We start from the raw sequence: 22,160 nt of genomic DNA on the forward strand, positions 1-22,160 counted from the left end.
GACGAATCTCAGAGCGTTTGCACTGCGGTTCCTCTTTTTCTTGTCTGCTCAGGCCCATCTTGGAGGGCAGCGACGGGGAGGCATGTGCGGATGGGGCCTGACCTCAACCCACTCCCACCAACAAAACAGCCACCTTTTAGGTGCTGTGCTGGTGTCACAGTGAACAGTCAATCTTGTATCACAACTTGGGGTCACTATGGAGAGGCCCTGTGGCCCTCTGGCCCCCGAAGCAGCCGGATTCCCCGCGGCATCCCTGGCCTGGCTGGGGTAAACATCAACATCTCCCGCCCCTGGGGGCAGCAAAGTGGCCTGATTCTGGGGACATTCCAACCTGTGTGAGGTCACTGCCCGGGCCCAGGGTGGATCCGGAGGAGGGCTGGCTTTGGATGGCAGCTGGCCACCTCTGTCCTGGCAAAATCACTCCCCAGGGTGATGGTCCAGGGACCCCATAATGACTCTTTTGGCTGCCCTCCTGGTTCCAATGGGGCCTGTCTGGAGGTGGGCCCCAGAGCTTAGCCCGAGATCCGTCCTCCCCAGACAGCCGGGTGCTTGGGGAAGCTCTGGCTGCACCATGGCAAATTGCAAAGCTAACTATTTTGCTGAGCGAGCTTTTTAATACATAAATCAGATCTTGACAGTCCCTTGCTTAGAACCTTCGAATGATTTTCCACTGCCCTCATAATAAAATCCAAGCATGCTCTGGCCCCTGCCCAGTCCTCTGACCTTGACTCCTGCCCATCCACTCCCCACCCCTGCCCTTGCTCAGCTCCTCCACACTCCAGTGGCTTCCATCTCCACAGTTCATGTACACTGTCCCCTCGGCTTTGGCACACTCCTCCCGCAGCTCGGGAGTGACGAGTTCCGTCCATTGCTGGCGTGGGTCTCAGCTCAGGTGTCACCTGCTCAGAGGGGCCTTTCTCGGCTACCTAGGCTAGCAGAGCCTCACCCCTGCCTCTGCCATTCCATTACCTGGTCTGGCCATTTGCTCCAATGTGCCACCCGTTATGTCTCCCTCACTGGACTGTCACTCCCCAAGGGCAGGTGGCTGGAGAATTCACTGTAGGAATCCCAGGGGCGAACAGTGCCTGGTACCGAGGGGGTCAGCAAGAGCTGATAGAGGGAACCAAACTGAGCAGGCAGCTGCGAAAAAGCGCGTTCCCTGCCTGGTGGTCCCGGGATGCCCTGTCCCCATCAAGAGGAGCAAGGACAGGTCAGCTCCTCAGGTGCCCACTGCACCAACAGGTGCTCTTTAAAAGCTGGAAGCAGGTCTCAGTCCCAGAGGGCCAGAGAGGGGCAGAAAGCGCCCGAGGTGGGGTGGGGGGGTGGGTGGTATCAGCTTCTGATATCATGGAGGTGACATGACCCCAGGAAAGATGGATCTCGAAGGCGGATCCTCCCCCGGTTCCTTGGTGAAGGAGGGCCCGTGGATTCTGTATAAGCTGTCAGTACCGACTCCTCCGTGGGGCCTCCTGACCTCACGGGACAGCGGAGGCCCTGGTACCATCACCGGGGGCCAATCCTGACCCTCTCCAGTCACCCACACGGGCAGCGCTAGACCGCTAAGGGGAGGGTCTGGGAAGTCATAGGGGCTGAGCTGGACTGGGGGGTACTCAGTGAGCAGCATGGTGCTGCTGGAAGGACTGGGGGGGCACTCACTCTCCACGTAGAACACGCCCACTTTGTCCGAGTCCGACATGGAGATGTAGAGAACCATCTCGTAGCCGGCGGGGAGGCGGTCCGGGCCCTTGGTCCGCAGGATCATCTGGGACATGTCCTTGAGGTCTGAGGGGGGACACGGAGGAGGTTAGAAATTGGAGACTGGCTGATGGAATGCCGGCGACGGATGCCTGCTCCCTTCTTAGTCAGAGAGACCCCAACACGCATGTTGTGGAAACTGCAAAAAAGACAAAGGAGGGCAGAAAACTGGCTGTCATCTTGACACCAGAACCTCTCAGGAATTTCCTTCCAGCCCTTGTCTTAGGTATAGCTAACATTAAAAAAAATGGTTAAAAATACAGATGAACCATATTCATTGTTTTGTCTTCTGCTTTTAGCACACACAGATGTCCCAGTCCACCACCCCCAGGAAGCCCAAGGTCATGCCTGCCTCCACCCCGGCTCAGCCCAGGTCTCAGTGGGATGTTTCCAGGGCCCCACGCTGCCCCCACCCCAGGGTGGGACCCGCTGGCACCTTCCTTGCTGTAGACCTTCTGGTCACTGCAGTCCTCCATGGGCAGCCAGGGCGTGTCTCGGTCACAGTTTACCAGCAGGATGGCACCCTGGCCCTCGGGGCCCCAGCTCCAGGAGGCCTGCATGGCAGGGAGAGAGGTCAGCGCCTTCTTCTCCAGCTTCTGGCAGATTTTCCCAGCCCCAGGGCAGACCCTGCAGGACCCCGGAGACACAGCTCCCAGATGAGAATAAAGAGTAGTCGCCACCATTGGGGCAGCTGTGACCTGGCAAGCAGAGTCACCGTAAGCCCCCCAAGGCAAGCCCAGAAGGGGACGCAGGCACAGGAAGGCTGGCCAGGGCCTCCTTGAACCTCACACTGGGTACGTGCACCGGGAGGGGGCGCTGATGGAGGCAGTTGCTAGGTACCTTCCGCGGGTTGTTCTTCTCCACCACGCCATCCCGGTCGGCATCCACATCCAGGGAGATCTCTGGGGACAGACATGTGTGAGTTGCTGAGCCTGCCAGGCAAGCAGTGGGGAGACCTGGGGGAATAGGGTGCAGCTCCTCCCGTCGAAGGGGATGGCTCTCTGTGGCCATCTCAACCAACCCCACCTCAGCATCCCACTGCCACGGTGGCTATGAGGGGCTCTGTGCAGACTCTGCAGCTCAGGGGTTCGGAAGGTGCTGTCAGAAGGCGAGAGGCCCTCCCCCGCCACTGCAGTGTTTCTCTGTCAATTCTGGGAGCTGGGTGGGATGTACAGGCCTCGGATTCTGGGTTCAGAGAGGCCAAGGAAGTGCCCTGTCACACAGGTGGCAGATGTGGGCACACATGGCCGTTGGTCTGATTTGAAGCTCATATTTTATTTCATTTTATTTTTTAAAGATTTATTTTTATTTATGCATACAAGAACTGGGGTGCAGATCAGAGGTACAAGTGTGAGAGGATTTACCAGAGATAGAGTAGAGCAGAACAGGAGGATCCACTGAGATACACTGCTGAGGGGAGCAGCGGGCGAGGCAGGAGAGGTCTGCTGAGCCATGTGGGTCAGCTCCCTGGCTGGGGGTCGAAGCTGGCGATAGTGCTGAGACTTTAACCCCTGTGCCACTATGGAGGCCCTGAAACTCACATTTTAAAAGCTGCCTGGCCCAGGAGTCCCTAACTGTGTCTCCCAGGTTGGCCTGGGCATGTGCTCACGCGTGTTTGTGGGTATCTCTCTCCCAGTACTCCCAGTGCCCACAGCCCACCTTAAAGATCTAAGGGAGACATTTTGGGTGGGAAACTGGTCTCCAACCCAGGATCCGGGTCTGGGTCCTGCTTATCTTTTCTCTTAGAGAAGGAACCTTTGTAGGTTACCATGGCGCAGTGAAATGAGCCCAAGATTTAGCACCAGGCAGTTCTGGGTTCTAACCCTGTTTCCTGCTCACAACCCGTGTGGCTTAGGTCAGTTTAGACAGTGTCTCTGAGCCAGTTTCTTTACCTGCAAAGTGGGGCCCTGTAGTGTTAGAGGAGTTGCACCAATTGCAACTGTAGGCACAAGGGACGTTGTGAACTGGGTGATTCTTTGTTGTGGGGGGGCTGCCCTGTGCACTAGAGGATGTTTAGAGGCTTCCCTAGCTTCTGTGCCCTCGGTGCCAGTGCATACCCAGCTGTGACAACCAAGATGACTCCAGAAATTGTCACATGTTCTGGTGGGGGGGGTGGGGGGATGGGTAAAGGAGCCCCCTGAGTTTGAGACTAACTCGGTGTGGCCAGGAGTGTCTGGGGAGGTGATGGCAGAGCCAAACAGGATGAGATGAGATGGGTCCAGGCCCCGAGCTGCCCAGGTGGGCTCAGCCTCACTCGACTATCCAAGTCGCGTGTGACTTGGACGGAGGTGGGAGCTGGGTGGGAATGAAGGTGTTCCTGTCAGTCCCCTTGGCAGGTGGGCCCTCTCCTAGGACTGGGTGGGGAGGAAGGACCTGGCACAGGAAGGGCATTGTCGTCACCCTGCCCGGGACGGCTCACCCTGAGTCTGGGGATGACTTCCAAGTCCTCCCTCTGCCTGCAACCAGGCTTTTCTGGGCTTAGGAGGAAGCTTTCAGGGTACCTGGTCCTTGGGCAAGGCAGCACTCCCAGGTGCCTTCTTAGTCACCCTACTGGGGTCTAGGTACTTTCAGGCATAGTTACATAAACTGGCCCCCTGATCCCACTCTACAGACCACTGCTGAGCACCTGTGCTCAGCAATCAGTGCTCAGGGTCCGTGCTCAGAGTCCTCAGTCCGTGCGACAAATATTGTTTCCACTTTTCAGTGAGCAAGCCCAGGCGTAGGGATGTCACCTGCTAACAAGTGTCAGCAGGCCGGGGCAGGATCAGGATTTCGGGGAGAAAGCAGGGAAGGTGCTATTTTTACCAGCTGCTGCTAAGCCTCTGCTGCTGTTAAAGGTGCTGATGGCTCTGTGGAGGAGCAATACTGGTTTTGGCTCCCAGACCGCCTTGAACTTTCCAGTTGGGCGCTCCCCAGTGCACGCTGCCTGTCACGGAGGTTGGCTGCCTGAAGCTCCACGTGGGAGCCTCTCTCTCCCTCTGCTTTTCAAGATGACAGTCACCCTGTACAGATACTTGGCTTTGCCAGTTGCGGAGCCTTGTGACACCAGGAGAGAGGAGTCATCATCCACCCAGCCGCCCCACCTTGCAGAGGAGCAAACAGGCACCCAGCAGGGAAGTGACCACAGAAGTCCTCAGGAGGACAGAGCTGGGCCTCCCACTCGGGCCTCTGACTCCAGACCCTGTTCCCTCCACTGACCCTGGCTGATCTGTACACTGGGCTGTGTCCACAAGTCAAGGCTGTCTTCAAAGACTCAGACCTACTCCCCGAAAGTCATGCCCAGAGGAGGGGCCCCTGTGCACCCCTGCAGCCCAGCCTCTCTCTTAGAGGCTCTGCTGGTGTGAAGCTCAGGCCCAGGAGAAAAAGGATGCAGGATCCTCTAGTGCTTTACATCATTCTGAAGTTCTTAAACTTGTCCATGCAATATTTGCGCCCAAAGAGAAATCAAATAGTAGCAACAGCTCCTAAAGAAAAAACCACAGATCTCTTTGTCCAGCCTTCTGCTCATCTGCCCAAGCCACATTTCCTCTGTGCCTGGGGGAGTCTGAAACTTACTATCTTCCTTCTGAAGCAATCTGAGTGCTAAGTCATATGTGCTTTGCTATTTCTTGAATTATTCAATTCAGATAATTTGCACTGACTTCCTGTTAGGAAATTCAGGCAGTGCAAAATAGGGCTCCAGAATCACCCGCCTCTCCCAGCCTCCCACACGATTTCTCCCTCATGACCCATGTCCGGTCTCCTCAGTCAACTGAACTGGCTGCCACTCCCCTCCACCCTGCCTCGGAAACCCCCTCAAGCTATAAGCCATGCTCGGAGGGCTTTTCCTAATAGCCCCCAAAGCTTCCTCCCAATGTCCAATTTAACCTGATTCCAATGGGCGGTTCCTCTTAAGGACTGGGAACAGGCACCACCTGCTGGGAGCGCTGCCTGCCGGGGCCTCTGCCTTCCTTGGGGGGAGGTGGAGGACGTCTGCTTCAGGGTCTCTAGGTTCCAAAGGCCTGAATCCTACCTAAGCTCCTTGGAGCAGCTCCAAGGTGTCAGGTGGCACCGGAGGTATAGGCAGGTTACGGGAAATGTCACTGGGTTGGGTTCAAGGCAGTTTGCCCTGAGGAGCCAAACATGGCAGCCTCAGCTTCCACACAGACCAAGTGTCTTGGCGGGTCGCCGGCTCCTGGGGGCAGTGGCAGGGCTCCTGGCCTTCTTACCTTACTGGATAGCGGCGGGTGTGGTGGGAGGAGAGATGCTTTCCCACAAGGCCAACTAGGGCAGTTAGCCTAGGCTCTGGGGAAGGGGCACAGGGAGGAGGCCCTTAGGTTGATGCTGGACATTCTCAAAGCTCTTGTCTATAGATCACTCCTCTCCCACGTTCCCCCCTAATAGGGGGGCTTTGCAAATGTCATGAAAGGTCCTCAAGGATTGTGAGCAAAAAACCTCCTGTTACAACTGGGGAAAGTGAGGTGCAGAGGGGCTGGGTTAATTCAAGGTCACATAGCACATCTTTGGGAGGACTGAGAACAAGTACCAGGCCTGATTTGGTCAAAGGCCCCATGAGCTTGTTCCCAAATCCCAGAAGGAAGATGGAGGGATAATAAGATTCTCCAATCTCACCCAGGGGATGGGTGGCTGCCCTACGAGGAGGGAGAAAAGAAGACAGCTTTGACCAGTGCCTACCCCACCCCAGGCCCTTTGCACATACCACCCCATCAAATCCTTGCGAGCCTGTGCTGTGGGTCCCATTTTGCAGATGAGGAGACTGGAGGCTCAGAGGGGATGATGGTCTCAACGTGGTTGGAGGGGGCAGAGTCAGAACTCGGACTTACTCTGTCTAGTCTGAAGTCAGGGCTCTTTCCACTTAAGGTGGGTTCAGGACAGAAAGGCGGGACAGCCCCTGAACATCTGGGGAGGCTCAGGGTGTTCTTGTCTGCCCAGTGCTACGCAGGAATGATTACTTAGGACATGAAGTTCAAGGGCCCCTGGGTTAGATGTCCGAGGGGAGGTAAGAACAGGAAGCTTCTGGCAGAGCAGTGGGTCCCAAGGGAAATGAAGTTTTCACCAGGGGTCCTGGTAGGACAGGAAACCTAACTCACCATGGGGTGAGTTTTTCACAAACTTTATGTCTGCAATGTAAATGCCTGTCTTTTGTTCTGAAGTTATGCCCTGCCTACTGTTCAGGTCTTCCAATGATGGTGATAACTGGTGGCAAATTGCTTTATTAATGTCCTTTTTCTTTTTTGGCCAAATGTCAGTGATTTTTTGGGGGTGGGGTGGGGTGGACATTTTCCTGGTCCCTGGAACCTAAACATCTAGAACTTGTGGCAGCTAAATAAATAATTGTTCAATGACAGCACAACCTCATAACCCCAGAGGGGTGAGGCTGGTCAATCCTCCTGGGTGTATTTGGGATCCTTTGGGGGCTTAGCCCTGCAGCTCCCTCTCAGGCATCCTCTGAGCCCAAGCTTTATGGTCTTCCAGGAGAGAGGGAAGGTCCAATCAGTCCTGCTTCCTTTCTAAAAAAATTCCTCTTTTATATTTATTTATTTTTTTAAATTTAATTTTTGGATTAAATGTATGACTTCTCCCTTCAGTCCTGCTTCCTTCTAGTGCCTTCCTTTGCCATCTGGCCTATGTCTATCTTGCTTCAATGGTGGAAGTCTCTTTAATAGGGCTCTCAGCCATCTGGGGTCACCCTCGTTTGACAGACCTCTGGCCATACCCTTCCTGCTGATGTCCTCAGGTGTCCCTGTCTCTGTGGGATTGGATTTCCTCAGGAGGCCATCTGGGGCTTTGTGCGCCTGTGAGCTTCACACACACACACCAGCCCTCAGCTGCTGCTCCATTATCATCTTCCAGACTCCCAGAGGTGGCCCTGGGGACCCTAGCCCAAGGTTGGGCACCTCCATGGTGCAGAAAGAGGGGCAGGTGACCAGCTGCTGGGCTTGTTAGGGAATAAGCTGGAGGCAGCAGAGCCCATCTGAGCAGCACTCTAGACCGCGATAGCTAAAGGACCCAGCTACTCTGAAACCCAGGCTGCAAAGGAGGCTTGGGAGCTAGTTGCTTTGGGGGGGAAGTTCTGAGACCCCTGGAGAACTTCAGTCATTGAAGTGACTCGGCACCCCACAAATGCTTTCTAGGGCTGTGGTCTCAGGCAAGGTCTATTTGCTTTCCTTTTGATGAGCCTTGATTTTTTCCATCTGAAAAATGGGGACAATAATAGTGTCTATCCTGGGACAGGGAGGGTAAGGAGGAGCTGGTGTAGACAAGGACAATGTTGTTTCCCCCACTTTGAGAGGGAAGCATCCTCCAGGCTGCGGGGGGTGGGAGGCTGGCTTTATTCTTTTAACTCTGTGGCCCATAGAGCCTGTGATGAGGACACTGACATTGGGTGCAGGACAGAAGGACCCAGGCACACCTGGCCTCACTCCACCGACCTTCATTATTTAGAGGCTCTGAGTGCCAGGTCTGTGTCACTGAGAACTCCCCAGGTGTCCCCGAGAAGGGCAGCAATGCTAGTTCCTGGGGACAAAGGCACTCGGGTTACAGCCGCACCAGCTCACCAATGGCCGTGAGGAAGAGCCCAGCCTGGTCGATGGGGGTGCTCCCTTCCTTCTCGTAGTAGCTGACGGTGACCTTGGTGGGGAGCAGGTGCAGTGGGAGGGAGAGAAGAGCAGAGGTCACAGGTCACAAGCAGGAAAATTTGCATCGACCTCCCTCCCTGCCTTCCACTTCATAGCCTGCAAGTCAACTCCCTCCAAATACCCACTCTCTTCCAGTAAGCACTCCTGGGTTGGTGGGATGCTTCTCCCAGATTATCAAATGAAATAGGGACTCTCCACCTCTCAGAGGGCAGCAGGGAGTGTCTGCCTCCCTGTGCCCCCTCCTGTGTTGTGCTGCCTGCAGGATGCCCACATCTGCCATGGTGGACTAGGTACCCTGGGCACGGGGCTGAGGTGGTTTTTCTTGCATAGTGCCCAACACCAACGTGGCCGTGGGCACATATTCAGGGAACCCCTTAGAGGGGTCTTATCTTGGCTTCATAACAATGGCAAGTCACTTGTCAACTGGGTGTTCAGCACCCTGTTTTATACATGATGAGACCGACCAAGGATGAGCATGGCTGTGACTTCTGGGGATTCCAATGTGGCATCATTCAGCAGGCCACAATTTTAACCTGGTGTGAAGCCACCGTCCCAGTCTAACACTGAACTAGGTGAGAGAGGAGCCAAGAGCCCTGTGCCTGGGTATCACGGCAGAACGCAAACTGTGTCACTGAACATTTCTTCATATTGACATCACGTCCAAATGGCAATATTTTGATTTACAGGGCTCAGTAGAACACAGTATTAAAGTTAAGTGCACCTGTTTCTTTCCCCTTCTGATGTAACTACTAGCATTGGGGGTCTCGATGCCCACTGGCCTGGCTCCCGGGGCCTGGTACCTTGTCGCTGCTGGCCTCCGCGCTCGCCTGGCTCATGCTGAGCCGCAGCGTGGTGCTGGGCGACAGGGGCCAGCGCTGCTTGCCATTGGTGGCCACCTCCTCGGCCTGCCCGTCATGCACCACCTCCACCTGCACGTACTCCGTGTGCTTCAGGCTGAATGTCTGTGCCCCGGCCGGCGCCGCGCTGTGGGGAGAGAGAGCCAGTTAGGGGGCCCACCGGGACAGGCGGGACAAGGGCCTTGGGGGGGCATCCCTGGAGGAGCAGGGCTGCTGGGCTCTCCCAGGTCGTCTGGTCTGAGGAACCCTGAAGGATCCAGCTGCTCTGCATTTATCTGGTCCTTATGAGGCTGCTAGTTACAAATACAGACTCACTGGGCCCATCTTGTGCTTACTGAGTGATGAGGGGCCTGGGGATCTGCATTCTTCACCAGTTTCCTGGTGCTTCTGGTGGGCAGAAGCCTCGAGAGCCACGAGATGAGGACGGCAGAGGAGTAGATTTGCTCCAAAGGCAGCGGGCTCGAGACCCAGCCTCCTAGCCCCTGCCCAGCATTGGGGTCGGAGTCCAGGGCAGGAAAATGCCGGGTTTACATGGGGAGAGAGCTTGGAACTTGGGTCCTAAAGGGGACCGGGAGGGCTGGGCTCTGTCACAAAGACCCCTCCTTCTTGCTGTAGTTGCTGGGGCTCGGCCAGCTCCTGGGAGTCAGCCATTTCTTGGGCTGCAGGGGCAGTTTCCTAAATACATTGGGAATTCTGAGACATCATCTAGCCTGGGGGGCAGAAAACGAACAAGGCCATTGGGGCCGCTAGGGACAGAGGGTGTTTGAATCTCCCTTAAATTCTTATGCTGAACACTTAACTTCCAATGGGATTATTATTTGGGGATAAAGCTTTCAGGAGGTGACTGAGCAGAAACAAAGTCCTGAAGGAGAGATCTTAATCTGATAGGGTTGATCCCCTTATAAGACAAGGCTCCAGAGCCCTCCCCAGACTCCAGCAGACACCCTGACCTCAGGCTCCAGCCTCCACAACCATGAGTTCATTTCTCCTTTTAAGTCACAGGACCTTTGGTAATTGGTTCTGTCAGCATGGGTGGAAAAAAGAGGCTTAAGGGGAGTTAAGGCAAAGGTCAGGGAGGCTGGGGAGGAAGGTGCCTGGGCTGGCAAAAGTTCCTAAAGTGAAAGAGGGCTGAGAGGGATTTCGGAGGGAGTCTCATGTGATCGGAGACAAAGTGTCTGCCTCAAAGCATAGCTGCTGTTTTGAGGGCCCAGGACTCCTGGGTTCTGGATATGGATAGTTCTCAACTATGGTGGGGCCTCAGGGTCATCAGGGCATGCTGTTTAAATATTCGGTTTTTGTAAGGTCACAACTTTGAAGATCTTGGCATTGGCAGAGGTGCGGCTGGGGCAGCTGAAAAAGTGAACGGTGGCCAGACCACTGCTTCTTGAAGTCGGGCAGCAGCTGGACCTGGAGGGGAGACCCCTCCTGAGTCTGAGTCAGGTCTAGAATGGGCCTGGGAACATGGGTGCCCAGCAGGTTTCCAGGAGCCACTGTGGTGCAGGTCTACAGGGTCTTTGAACCACAGGTCTGTCTGTGCTGTTTGGTAGTTAGAGCCCAGGGGACGGAGGCTATGAGTGGGAGTCTATAGAGGCCACCAGGTGGGGTCTCTCCAACTGCAGGGGCTTCCGGTCTTGGGCACTGGCAGGACGTAGTGGGCAAAGGCCTGGCAGCCCATGTTCAGTGCTAGGAATGGAGCTCAACAAAGCAGCTCTGGCCACTCTATCTCTTGTCCACAGCCCCCTTCAGAACTACTTAGCCCATCGAGGGCATCACAGGGACTCTTGCTGGCCGTGGCCTGCTGCCCTCTGTCCACAGCCATCATTAGGAGAGGCAGAGTCTATGCAAAAACCCTGGATACATGTACCTTAAATCTGGGTTCCAGCCCAATATTGACATCCACTTGTGAAGGGGTCTTAAGTGTGTCCCTTGCACATCCAAGAGTCCACCTGCTGACCCCTAAGACACACAATGACCCCCGCCTGTCCTGTCCCACAGGCCTGTCACTCATCCCCAGGGTGGAGCTGCATCTGGCCTCTTGTCTTTGGATTGTAAACCCCAAGGGCTGGGTCTGGCCGAGCTAGCCTAGCTCCTTGGGCGGGAGGAACATCCCCGACAAAGAGGGTGGAGCTACACACGCTAAGACTTCGTAGGAGGCACGTGGATGATTGATTTAAGAGAAGACTAAGTGGCTCAACTGTGCATAGCGAGGAATAAGGGTTGGCCAGTTCTGGTCAGGACAGCAGAACTCTGTTTAAGTTATAAGAACAATGTGAGTTGATTTGAGAAAAAAGTTAAGTTTTTAATTTTAAGATTTTAAAAATTTAAAAATTTTAAGGACTATAGGTGGAATGTGGTTTTGGTAAAGATCATGAATCCGGGAGATCAAGGGCTGGGGACCGGGACACATCCCTCCAGGGCGAGTCCGGCTTTATCCATCGCCTCCTGGATGGCCTTGGGGAAGGCTTCCCTCAGTTCAAGTGTAAATGAGAGGAGAGGAGAGGTCACAGGCGGCTGGAATCGGGAGCACAGGGGGACACCCTGGGCCAGGGGTGGGCAGGAGGCACTGAAAAAGCGGGGGCTCTCCCTGCCTCCCACAACCGGCACCACTGTCACCTCATCTGGTTTCATATATTGAGTTTCTGCATGCAGTTCTTTCCCTCTTCTCTTTGTATGTTGTTTTTTTTCTTGTGCATACAATTCTATTTAGAAAAAAAGTGCTTTACCAATGCACGGGGCAGGATGCTCTTGGAGGGTGTGAGCTCTTACAAAAGGTGCTGCAATTGATCCATCCTGCTGCTTTCATTCCTTGGGGCCAGTGAGAAGCTGGAGGAGGCCCTAGAGGCTCAGAGGGTTAATGCCCGCTGATACTGGCACTGCAGGGCCCCACAGCCTCCTACCACCCCCCAACTAGGCAGGCTCTGAGCTGAGCAAACAGCTATTCTTGGATCCAGGCTGGCAGAAGCGACAAAGGCACCCATTGTCCCGGGTGGATCCTGCTGGCAGCTCCCTCCCCAGGAAGAACCTCTCAGAATTCCCGGCAGAAACCCAAAACCGAGAGCCTGGGTTGTGGGCACCTATTGTCCCTAGAGGCTACAGAGAAGGGCCCAAAAAGGTACCCAGGGAAAAAATGGGGTGCTGGGAGTGGCCATGATCTCCTGCTTAAGGGAAAGAGGTTCAAGATGGTGTGTGAGAACTGCATTTTGGGACCTCTCTTCCTGAAGGCCTGGAGAAACTGTCAAATCCCTGCATAAACTAGTGTTAGCACCGGGACCCTAAGGCTCTCCAGGCCTGCGCTGGCCAGAGGCAGCTCCAGGAAGATCAAAATGACAGGAGCCAAGCAGAACCTTGCCAGCAGCCCCAAGGCTGACATATAGACACCAGTTTTCGAGTCAGAACAACCAGAACATTCTGACCCTTCAAAGTCTATGAATGAAAACCAGAAACTGTCATCAACATTGAGTGTAGTGATTGATTTCTGTGTTCCTGGATGTAAGAAAATGACTATTTCCTTCTTTCCTCAAACTCGGGACTGGTGGAGCAATTCCCTGAGAGTGAAATTAGTGGAGTCCTTATTTTATCTAATGTTAGAAATAGAGTTTCCTGGGGTCATCATTTCAGTTCATTGGTAGATGGAAGGACAGGCTGCTAGGCCCAGGGCCACGTCTGCTCTGCCCACCTTGTTGTCCCAGATCTCGGCCCTTCATCCATTGGGAATAAATGAACACATGAATCCACCCTTTTTGGTTTCCCAAACTGTATTATCAGAGTGATTTAAAAAAAAAAAAAAAGATTAAAAAAAAAAGAAATCAGGTCACTCGCCTGCTTGAAAATATTCAGATGACTCAGGGTCTGCTCATACATTGAAACCACTGGAGGGAGGCCGGTGATCGCCAGGGCCTGGAGACACTGCGTGCCTCTCAACTGACTCTCCAGCCTTATCTCCCGCAACAACCCCCACTGTCTCAACTCCCCACATTGTTCCACCTCACTGTATACTTTGCACATGCTGTTCCTTCTGCCTGCAGTACTTTCCCCAGCTTCCCTGCCTGCTAACTGTCCATCTTCCTTGGAGACCCAACTCCATCAGTGTGTCCTGGGTTTGTTTTACCTTGTGGCAGTGAATTCCCTGAAGGAAGGGGTTGTATTTTCCTTTTGTTTCAGTACCTGATCTCGTCTAGGAATACAGTAAGTATAAATGTTTGCTGCAGGAAGGACTGAAAGAGTAGGGATTGCTTATGTGGTCATTTATGCAATATGCATTTATTGAGCACCTCCTGTGTGCCAGGCACAGTTCTAGGTGCTGGGGGAAGACTAGAAAAAATGATAGCATGTTTTCTGGGTCCATGGGGCAAACATTCTAGTGCCAGAGAAAGATGTTCAAGGATCACACGGTTAATTGTATGATCAGAGCTATAAAGAAAAGTCTGAGAGACCATGAGGTCCTGGCCTGGTGGTCAAGGAAGGCTTCCTGGAGGAAGTGGCATTTGGCAGAAGAACTTTACTAGACTTTGAACTCTTAGTGTTAGTGTCAGGATAGACAAGAAAGGGACAGGCAAGAGTAATTAGACCAGTGGTTCTTAGTTTGGAGTGTACATCGCATTACCTGGGTTACAATGCAGGTTTTTGGCCCAGCCCTAGTTTGATTCAGTTGGTCTGGAGTGGGGTCTGAGAAACTGCATTCCTCACCTACCCCAACTTTACTGAGGAAAAACTGACAAAGAAAATTGCAAACATTTAAAATGAACAACATGGCAATCTGCTATATACATATTGTGGAATGAGAAACTGTATTTCTAACCAGCTTCCAGGCAGTGTTAACGCTGCTGGTTCAGGGACCACAGTGTGAGAAATGCTAACTTGGGCAAAATGAGGTGTGGAAGGAGAGCAGAGATTTCCAAGCAGCAAGAACAGCTTGGGTGATGGCCGGAGGCCAGCGTTAGCCCAGCAGTTTCGAGAAAACCAGAAGACAGAGTGGCTGGAATTTGTGAGTCAGGGGAGGAGAGTGCAGAGCATGCAGGGTCGGCTGTTCTCTTAAGAGCACTGAAGACTTCTCAGAAGGGGGTGTAGACTAGATCACCCAGGTGCAGGCTAGGAAATGGGTTTGAGGAGAGCGACAGTGGGGGCAGCAGTGAGAAGGTGACTACAGCTGTCCAGGGGAGCCATGATGGTGACATGGGACCAGGAAGTGGCCATGGAGATAGACAGAAATGGCTGATTTGTTGGTGTCAATCAAAGGAGGCTTGAGCAAGACAGGAAAGCAGCGTCAGATGTAGAAGAGGGAATTCTGGACTCTGTGACCTAACATCTGCCTGCCCCACTGATGCTGTTTGGCCTTCAGGAAGACAGCCAGCCTCTCTGGTCTCCGCTCCATCAGCGGGGAGGGCTCCAGCTAGGCCCAGTGGGACTGGGGACTCTTCCTCAGTCCCAGACTCAAGGGCATGATGTGTTTGCTCCCAGCTGGCATCTGGCTGTCATCTTGTCCATCAGCCGGACCTTGTTAACACCAGCTGACCCCAGCTCCTGGCAGTCTAGGTGTGACTGCCCTCAGGTCTTTGCAGGAGTCTGAGAAGGGGGGGTTCATGGGTATCAGCTTGCATGTACCTGGATGATGAGTACCCGCAAGGACATGGGGGGAGGCCTGGCCTCACACCTGACACAGTGGGGGCTGGAGGCCTGAGATGAGACAGGGAGCAACAGAGGCAAAGCATGACCGCTGCCTTCTGCTGGCCTTTGTCTCCTCCTGGGCAGCTCAGCAGTCTCTCTCACTAGGCAAGAGTGCCTCCAGCTTCTCGGGCCCTCTCCTCGGGGAAGAAACTGTCGAATCTATGTCTCCTTTCCCAGACACCTTCAATGACTCCCCATGGCCTACAGAACAAAGCCAAGTGCCTGGGCTTGGCATTCAATGCTCCAGTTGGAGCTCATCGACCCTCTACCCTACTTCAGGCCACTGAAACTAGGTCCTTTCCACCCCTCTGCGTTCCAACTTTGCTGCCAGGCACCTTTGTTCCCACGGGGCAGGCCCTGGTCTCATTGTGAAACCCTGCTCATCCTTAAAGATTCACTTGTTGCTACCTCCTCCAAGAAGCCTTCCCTGATCCCGTCAGCCACAACTCACCTCTTCCCTTTGCCAGTGCCTCAAACAACACTTAACAATTGGTAGCATTTTTCTCTCTCATGAGGGTTATGAGCTCTTTGAGACCATGCCTCATTGTTAATTTTAATATTAGAATAAAACTAATACTAATTCTTGATAATTACTTGGTGAGTATTTATTACTTGCCAGGTGTCATCTTCCCATGAGGACTGTAGCAGATCACCCCATTTTCCAGATAAGCACCCTGAGGCCCACAGCGGGCAAGCACTTGCTCCAAGCCTGCGGGCTGGAATGTCAGAATGGGAGGGGGACTCTTGCTCTGAGCTCTAGGCTTGGCTGCTTCTCTCCTGGGAGTGGATGCGTGGCTCAGAGTCCCCTAAGGGGGGCTGGTCTGGGAGACAGTCAAATGAAAAGTCCTTGGGAACTTCTAGAACCCCTATAGGTAGGAGTCAGAGACCCAGAGGCTGGCTTCTTGCCTGGCCTCATGGGTGTGTAACCATGACAAGCAGGCTGGGCAAAGCCCCTGGGCACAGGCTCTGGCACGGCCAGGCAGGATGGAGCTGCCTCCCACCAAAGTTTAACAGGTGTGCTTGTCCAGCTGAGGAATATGCACTGGGGTGACCCTCTGTTCCCCTGTGGGCAGGAAGAGAAAGCTCGCAGGGACCCCAGCTGTGCAGGGTCCTGTGGGCTGGACACACAGGTTGCCAGGTCCTGCTAAGAGCCCTGCCCTCGGGGGGACTAGCCTGAAACCCGAGTCCTGGAGCAGCTCCTGGCAGGGCCTCCTTTAGGGTTGAGGGTGCTGGGTGTTGTTCTAATTTATGGGGCCACCTGATCTGGCCTGATTCCTCCCACCACCACTCTCTCAAGTCCTGCTCTGGCCAAGCTCGGCCTCATGCCCTTGACCTTCCACTGGCCTTTCCAATGGTGCCCGTCCCTTGAAGCTGGGGGTGGGGAGCTCAGCCCAGTGAAGGGCTGTTGACACGCATCACTGATCACACCCCCTTCATTCATTCACTCAGTCAGGGAGCTGCCCATCAACCCGTGGGCTGGAGATGGTGGGGACAAGGAGGGCGGGGAGCTGGTGAGGACGTGCCTATGTATCCCCGAAGGCAGCCAGCAGAGCCGCCAGGGGCCTGGGCTCTGTACCCCTCATGTACCAGCTGTGTCAGCTTGGACAAACATCCCTTCCCTCAGCTTCCCCACACATAGAGAGAGGCCAATAGCAGCGCCTGGCTCCTCGGGTTGCGTGAATGACCTGTGCTGTTCTGGGTTCCCCAGGATTTCACTGTGGATGTGTGGGAACTCCAGGCCTGCTCCCCAGATTCTGCCAGAGAGTAATGGGCAATGCCCTGCTGGGAAAATGGCCCGTCAGCCTCTGCCTTGGGGTATCTTGGGGAGGGAGGAGAAGATCACCCCCACTTCCCACCTCATGGCTCATCATGTGATCAAATGTAACCAGGACACTCTTCTGCAGAGTCCAGAGAGTCCTTAATCCCACCCTGTATGCCCGACGCTCCTGCAGAGCTCAGGTTTCAGGTCCTGACCATGCTGCCCAGGGAGCAGCAGTGGGCACCCGCCTCATGGACAGCTCTGATCCCCTGGACAGAGACATATCCAAGGGAGGGGGAGGGAAGCTGCCTCCACAGCCTGGTTGGTGGGTCAGTGGGAGAGCCAGGCAGAGCAAGATCACCCCATGACGTTAGCCCCAGGCTCCCTCTCTCATCCCTGCAGTCTCTGGGAGTGACTCTGGTTCTAGTGCAGGGGAAACATGACTGAGGTGAGAGGAAGTGAAACCACCTTGGATGGCACCCACCCTGCGCCTCTCTTTGATGACAAACCAGAATCAGATGGGGGCCTAGGCCAGACCCAGTGAGGAAGTGGCACAGCCCAGGACCACAGGGGCGTGTGGGGCCACGCCTAAGATAAGTATGTTCTAGAGCAGAAGAAGGAAACAGCGAGTATTTTTTAATAGCTATCGCCAAGTAGATCTCTAGGCAAAAACCTACCTTCCCTCTCTCTGGGCATCTGCTCCCAGATGACCAGCTCTCAGGGGGCGGGGCTGGCTCAGGGCTAGTCTGGCTGGGAGGAGCTGGGTGGGCCACAGGGCCTGCTGAGGAAGGGGGCAGGGGAGACCCCCGCTGTGTGCAGCTCAGGAAAGGGGGGTCCAGAGCCCTTGGGAAAGGCAGGTGGGTGTTCACTCATCTTTGTGACTCAGGAGGGGAGCCAAGACACCACTCCCTAACTGGGCCAGGACCCTCTAGGCTCATCCTTGGTGTCTCCTAGAGAGCTTGGAGGCAGGACCTGGGTGGGTGGGGAAGGACGCAGGGTGGCCGCCAGGGGCGGCTAGGGGACAGAAGCCTCATGCTGCTAAACACCCTCCAATGCACAGTGCAGCCCCCCACCATAAAGACTGATCTGGCCCCAAGTGCTCTTGACCTTCGGGGTTCTGGCCACCCGGGCTGCTGAGCACTGGGAATCAGACCGTGCACATTGAGGTGTGCTGTGAATCTAAAATACACAAGTTTCGAGACTCGGTATGAAAAGGAGATGTAAACTATTTCATCTCGTTGATACTTTTTGAATCGATTACCTGTTGAAATGCTAACATTTGGGGTATTTTGGGTTAAAAATTATTAAAATTAATTCCACCCAAAGGTGTGGCTCCTAGAAAATGAAAATTGCCCATGTGGCTCTAGCTGTGACTCCCACCCTTTCTGTGGGACTAGACTGCCCTGCTCTGGGGGTGGGGGTGAAGGTGGGGTGGGGGCATCAAGTGAAGTGCAGGTGGGGGGGGTGTGGGCCGTGTGGCTGTGGCTGCTTTCTTGAGAGGGACAAAGGAGGGGAGGTCACACCTCTACCTGGAGAGAGGATGAGTCCACACCTCCCCCATCCCTGTCCCGGCTCAGCCTGGGCCTCTCTGCCAGGACAGAGGGAAAGGGAGGCTGGAGCATGGCCCCCTTCTTTACTCCCCAACTCCCCACCCCCACTGGAGGCTGCATCAAAAGCGCCCCAGTGAGCAAACAGGCGGGTAGAGTGACAGCTGGGGCTTAGAGACCTGAGAGTCCTGGCTCCCCGCCCACTCCCTGGCAGTGCCCATTTCAGGAATGGGGGTGGGGAGGATGGGCCGCTCTCTGGGCCACTGAGGCCTGGACCCCACCCCATGACCCCCCCAGTCATTTCTGGGGTTTACACATGGACAGCTGGGCTCTCAGCCGCGAGTGGACAGGGTCCCGGTCCGTGAAGTGACTGGGCCTTTGCCCTCTGCCTCGGGGAAGGAGGCTGGGGCTTGATGGTATCAGTGTGGCCAGTGCCTGCGGAGGAGGTGGCAGGCAACTGGCTGGGCAGGGCAGCCCGGGCCACTGGAGGTGACGGAGAACTGGCTGGGAGGGTGTGTGGGAAGACAGGGTTGGGGTTTGGTGGGAGCGTGGGGTGGGGCAGGGCGCTCCAGACGACAGAGTGCGTTGGGAGCAGTGAACCACATTGGCACCAGCTCAGTTCAGGGCACAGGGAGGTTAGAGGTCCTGTGGAGGTAGGCAGCACAGGGCCCCACTTCAGTCCTGCTTGCTCCCTTCTTTCAGCACGACTCCTCCCACCCCAGCAACGGGGAACATTTCAAACTTTCAAACGCTTGCAAGAGAGGGCTTTCTCCACCCCTGCCTTCACACCCAACACCTTCCCAGGCCTGCTCTCCCCTCTCCCCCTGGACCCTCAACACCTGCAGGGACGTGGATCATTGAACAACCTCCATTCCCCAGCCCACGCATCCTGCTGTCTCAGAAATCCTGCACTCCAACAAAGTTTGAGGCCAGGAGAAGAGGAGGGGGGAACAGTTTTGAATCAGGCTCTTTTCTCAAAGACCCCCCCCTCATGCCCATCCAGAGTCCCAGGCCCTCGGCGGGGTGGAACGAGGTCCTTCCCTGACCCCAGTGTGAAGTTAGGGAAGGCATTTGGGGACAAGGCTCTTGACCAGTGCTCAGGATAGACAACCACCAGAGCCCCCATAGGGTGAAACCAGAGCCTGAGCACCCCCAAAGGCAGGATTCCATCCCAGGAATTTCCCTCTGGTCCTGCCCCTGTCCCCCAGCAAACCCTGGGAAGAAGCTCGGATGATCTTGAGGTGGGTGGTGAGTCAGGAGGTTTGGGGAGGCGTCTTGAGGCCATGAGCAAAAAAACACTAGCACTGTGTCAACAAAGTACAAGAGGAGAGGATTTTGGGGGAACCTGGGGGGGGCAAGACAGGGGTAGTGAGGGAGTTGGAGGCTTGTGCCAGGGTATCTGGGAGATTCTTGGGACTTTGGGGGGAATGATACAAGATTTAGGGGTTGTCAGGTTTCTGGGTGAGATTCTTAGTATTTCTGGCGCAGGGGTCCCTGGATGAGGCACAGCTCGGTTTGAAGGAAGGAATCTGCGTCCCCGAGCTCGGGAAGGTCTCCAGGTGGCTAGGGGTGCGATCTCAGGCCCTGCCCCGGGGTCGGCAGAGGGTCTGGAGTCCATGCAGAAGCGTCCCCCTTACCTGTAGACGTCGGTCCAGAGGTGCGTGCCCAGCACATACACCGCCTCGACGCGGCTCCCGTACTGCAGCCTCACGGTGCGCTCGCGCATCTTCCCAGCAGTGCGGGCCCGGCGGCGCCCTTGCCAGCCCAGGTCTGCCGGACGCACCTGCTGCAGGTGAGCCAGCCCAGCGTCCCAGCCGCAGCCCCGCGCGCCCTTATGCAGCCGCCGGCGGGCGGGGCGTGGTCAGTGGGCGGGGCAACGTGGCCTCCCCCCACTAGTGGTCTGCGGGCCCGTCCGTCAAGCGTGACCACGCCCCCAACCCCCCCGCCCCCCGAGGTAGGGGTGATGTAAGCAGCTGCATTTCCTTACCACTGTTGCTTGGTTTTTATTCATTCTTTTCAGCGAGCCAGTGGGCGCCCTGCGGTGGTGCAGCCCGGGCAAAGGACCCCTGGCCCAGCCAGCAGGGCAGGCGACGCCGGCTTGCAGCTGCGAGCCCAGAGGGAGAGGTGCCTTCGCCCGGCCTGGGGTCCCGGAGCTTCTGGAAGCCCGGGTGCCCGGCCCTTCTTGCAGGCCCTTACAGACTAAGGGGAAGGGAGGAGCTGGAGCTGCCAGAGCAAGCCGCGTGGGGGGCAGGGCAGCCTGCTCGCTGCTTTCCCAGCAGTCGGATGGGTATTACCAGAGGGAAAATGGGGGAGGGTGTGAGAGTGGGGGCCCCAGCAGCCTGCAGGACCAGGCTGGCAAACCAAGCCTGGTTTGCCACGGTGAGTTGTGGTCAGGCCTGGGGGTGCCAGGGCCATTCAGGCTGCCCGGGATGAAGGTGACCCCCACGGCAGATGGAGAGCGGCTGGGGCTGCCCGGCGGCGGGAGGAGGGGGTGCATCTGGTGAGTCTGTGCCATCTGATGAGATGCGGTGGAGGGGTGGAGGGTCGTGTTCTCCCCTGAGCCTCTGGGTGAGGGGGCTGCACCGCAGAGGTGGGCAGGAGTGGGGGGCACTTAGTGTGCTTTTCTCAGGCCAGACACTGGCCGGCTGAGCGTTTCACGTGTTTGGATTAGAGGATGATGCCTTCCCCGGAACCCCCCACACTGCTGATGAGGAAAGCGAGTCTCAGGACTGGTGAAGAATCTGCTTTGGTCTCCTTTAGGGCCAAGATAGAGACCAAGAGGGAAGGGGAGGTGCCAGGGGCAAGTGGATAGGGCAGAGACGGCATGTTGTCTCTTAAGTCGGGGTGAGGAAACCCAAGTTCCAGACCCTGCCCTGCCTTTGGGAGCCCCGGGCAGTACGTCCTGCCCACCAGGGCCTCCTGTTCCTTCTCTTGCATGAACTGATCACAACCTAGGGGTTGGCCTCTTGAGGCCATGAGCAAAAAACACTAGCACTGTGTCTGGCACAGGACAAACCCTCAAACTTTCCTTAAAACACCCAAATGCACCAGCCACCCACACGGGCGCCTGGGCTCCTGCCCCTGGTTCAGGGCCCGCAGTGTGGGGCCCCCGGGGCCTGGGCGTTGTGACGCAACCTCCGGGTGCCCAGAGGTTTAAAATAGCTGAAGTGGCCACAGCTGTTGGTGGATTCAGGGCCGGAGGTCTCACACATTAAGGCTGCTCCCACGGCTCCCCGGGGCCCGGAAGAGCCAGGGGCGTTTCACTGTGCCTTTTGGGGCCTGCCAGCAAAGGTCAGGTAGCTGGGGTCAGTTCCTGACTCCGACCTGCACCCCACACCCACAATTCCTGCTCCTGCCCAGCTGGGGGCCGGAGAGCCTGGGCTGGGAAGGGCTCCTCTGAGCTGGTTCCCTGATGATCCTTTATTGGGGTCTCTGTGCTCGGCCTTGAAAGAAACTGGGGGTGATTTAGTCATCTCAAGGCTTGCCTTGAAGAGATGGAAAGCTCACTGAGGGCATCATGTGGCAAATATTTGGAAAGAAAGAAGTAGAGTGGTAATACCTGATTGCTGTGAAAAAATAAAATCGGATCAGCATGGGCCCAGGACCAGAGATGACCGCGGCTGACATCGAGTGTGGGCTCGTGGGGCAGCTGGTGCTACTGAAGGAGATGGCGCTTGCTGAGCCCTCCGTGGTGCCAGGAGCCCGTTAAAGGATGTCTCAGCTCTTCACTCACTTAATCCTCCCAACAGCCCTGTGATGTGGGAGTTATTATTATCCTCTGCACAGAGCCCACCATGAGCCTGGCAGTAAAGAATGTGGCCTTTGGACTTGGCAAACCAGGGGTCAAGTTCAGCTCTGCCCCTCAATAGCTGAGGGACATCTCTGGGCCTTGGTGTCTTCCTTGGTATGGGAGATCCTGGTGGTCTGTCCTGGGGGGGCG

The 22,160-nt window shown here is 55.7% G+C and overlaps 1 protein-coding gene across 1 annotated transcript in view; it reads right to left on the reverse strand.

The window, feature by feature from the left end:
* PADI2 (peptidyl arginine deiminase 2) overlaps nt 1–20,013 on the reverse strand; it is a 38,604-nt gene extending 18,591 nt beyond the window's left edge. The window contains exons 1-6 of the mRNA XM_037498643.2: nt 19,858–20,013; nt 9,194–9,377; nt 8,313–8,385; nt 2,596–2,657; nt 2,192–2,309; nt 1,657–1,782 (exon numbers count right to left, since the gene is read on the reverse strand). Coding sequence (XP_037354540.1) covers nt 1,657–1,782; nt 2,192–2,309; nt 2,596–2,657; nt 8,313–8,385; nt 9,194–9,377; nt 19,858–19,946 — 652 coding nt within the window. The 5' untranslated portion in view covers nt 19,947–20,013. The remainder of the gene's footprint in view (nt 1–1,656; nt 1,783–2,191; nt 2,310–2,595; nt 2,658–8,312; nt 8,386–9,193; nt 9,378–19,857) is intronic.
* Nucleotides 20,014–22,160: the final 2,147 nt, after the last annotated feature.

Source organism: Talpa occidentalis, unplaced genomic scaffold (genome assembly GCF_014898055.3).
Source record: "Talpa occidentalis isolate TD23 unplaced genomic scaffold, MPIMG_talOcc4v2.1 talOcc4.9, whole genome shotgun sequence".
In the NCBI taxonomy this organism is placed as follows: Eukaryota; Metazoa; Chordata; class Mammalia; order Eulipotyphla; family Talpidae; genus Talpa; species Talpa occidentalis.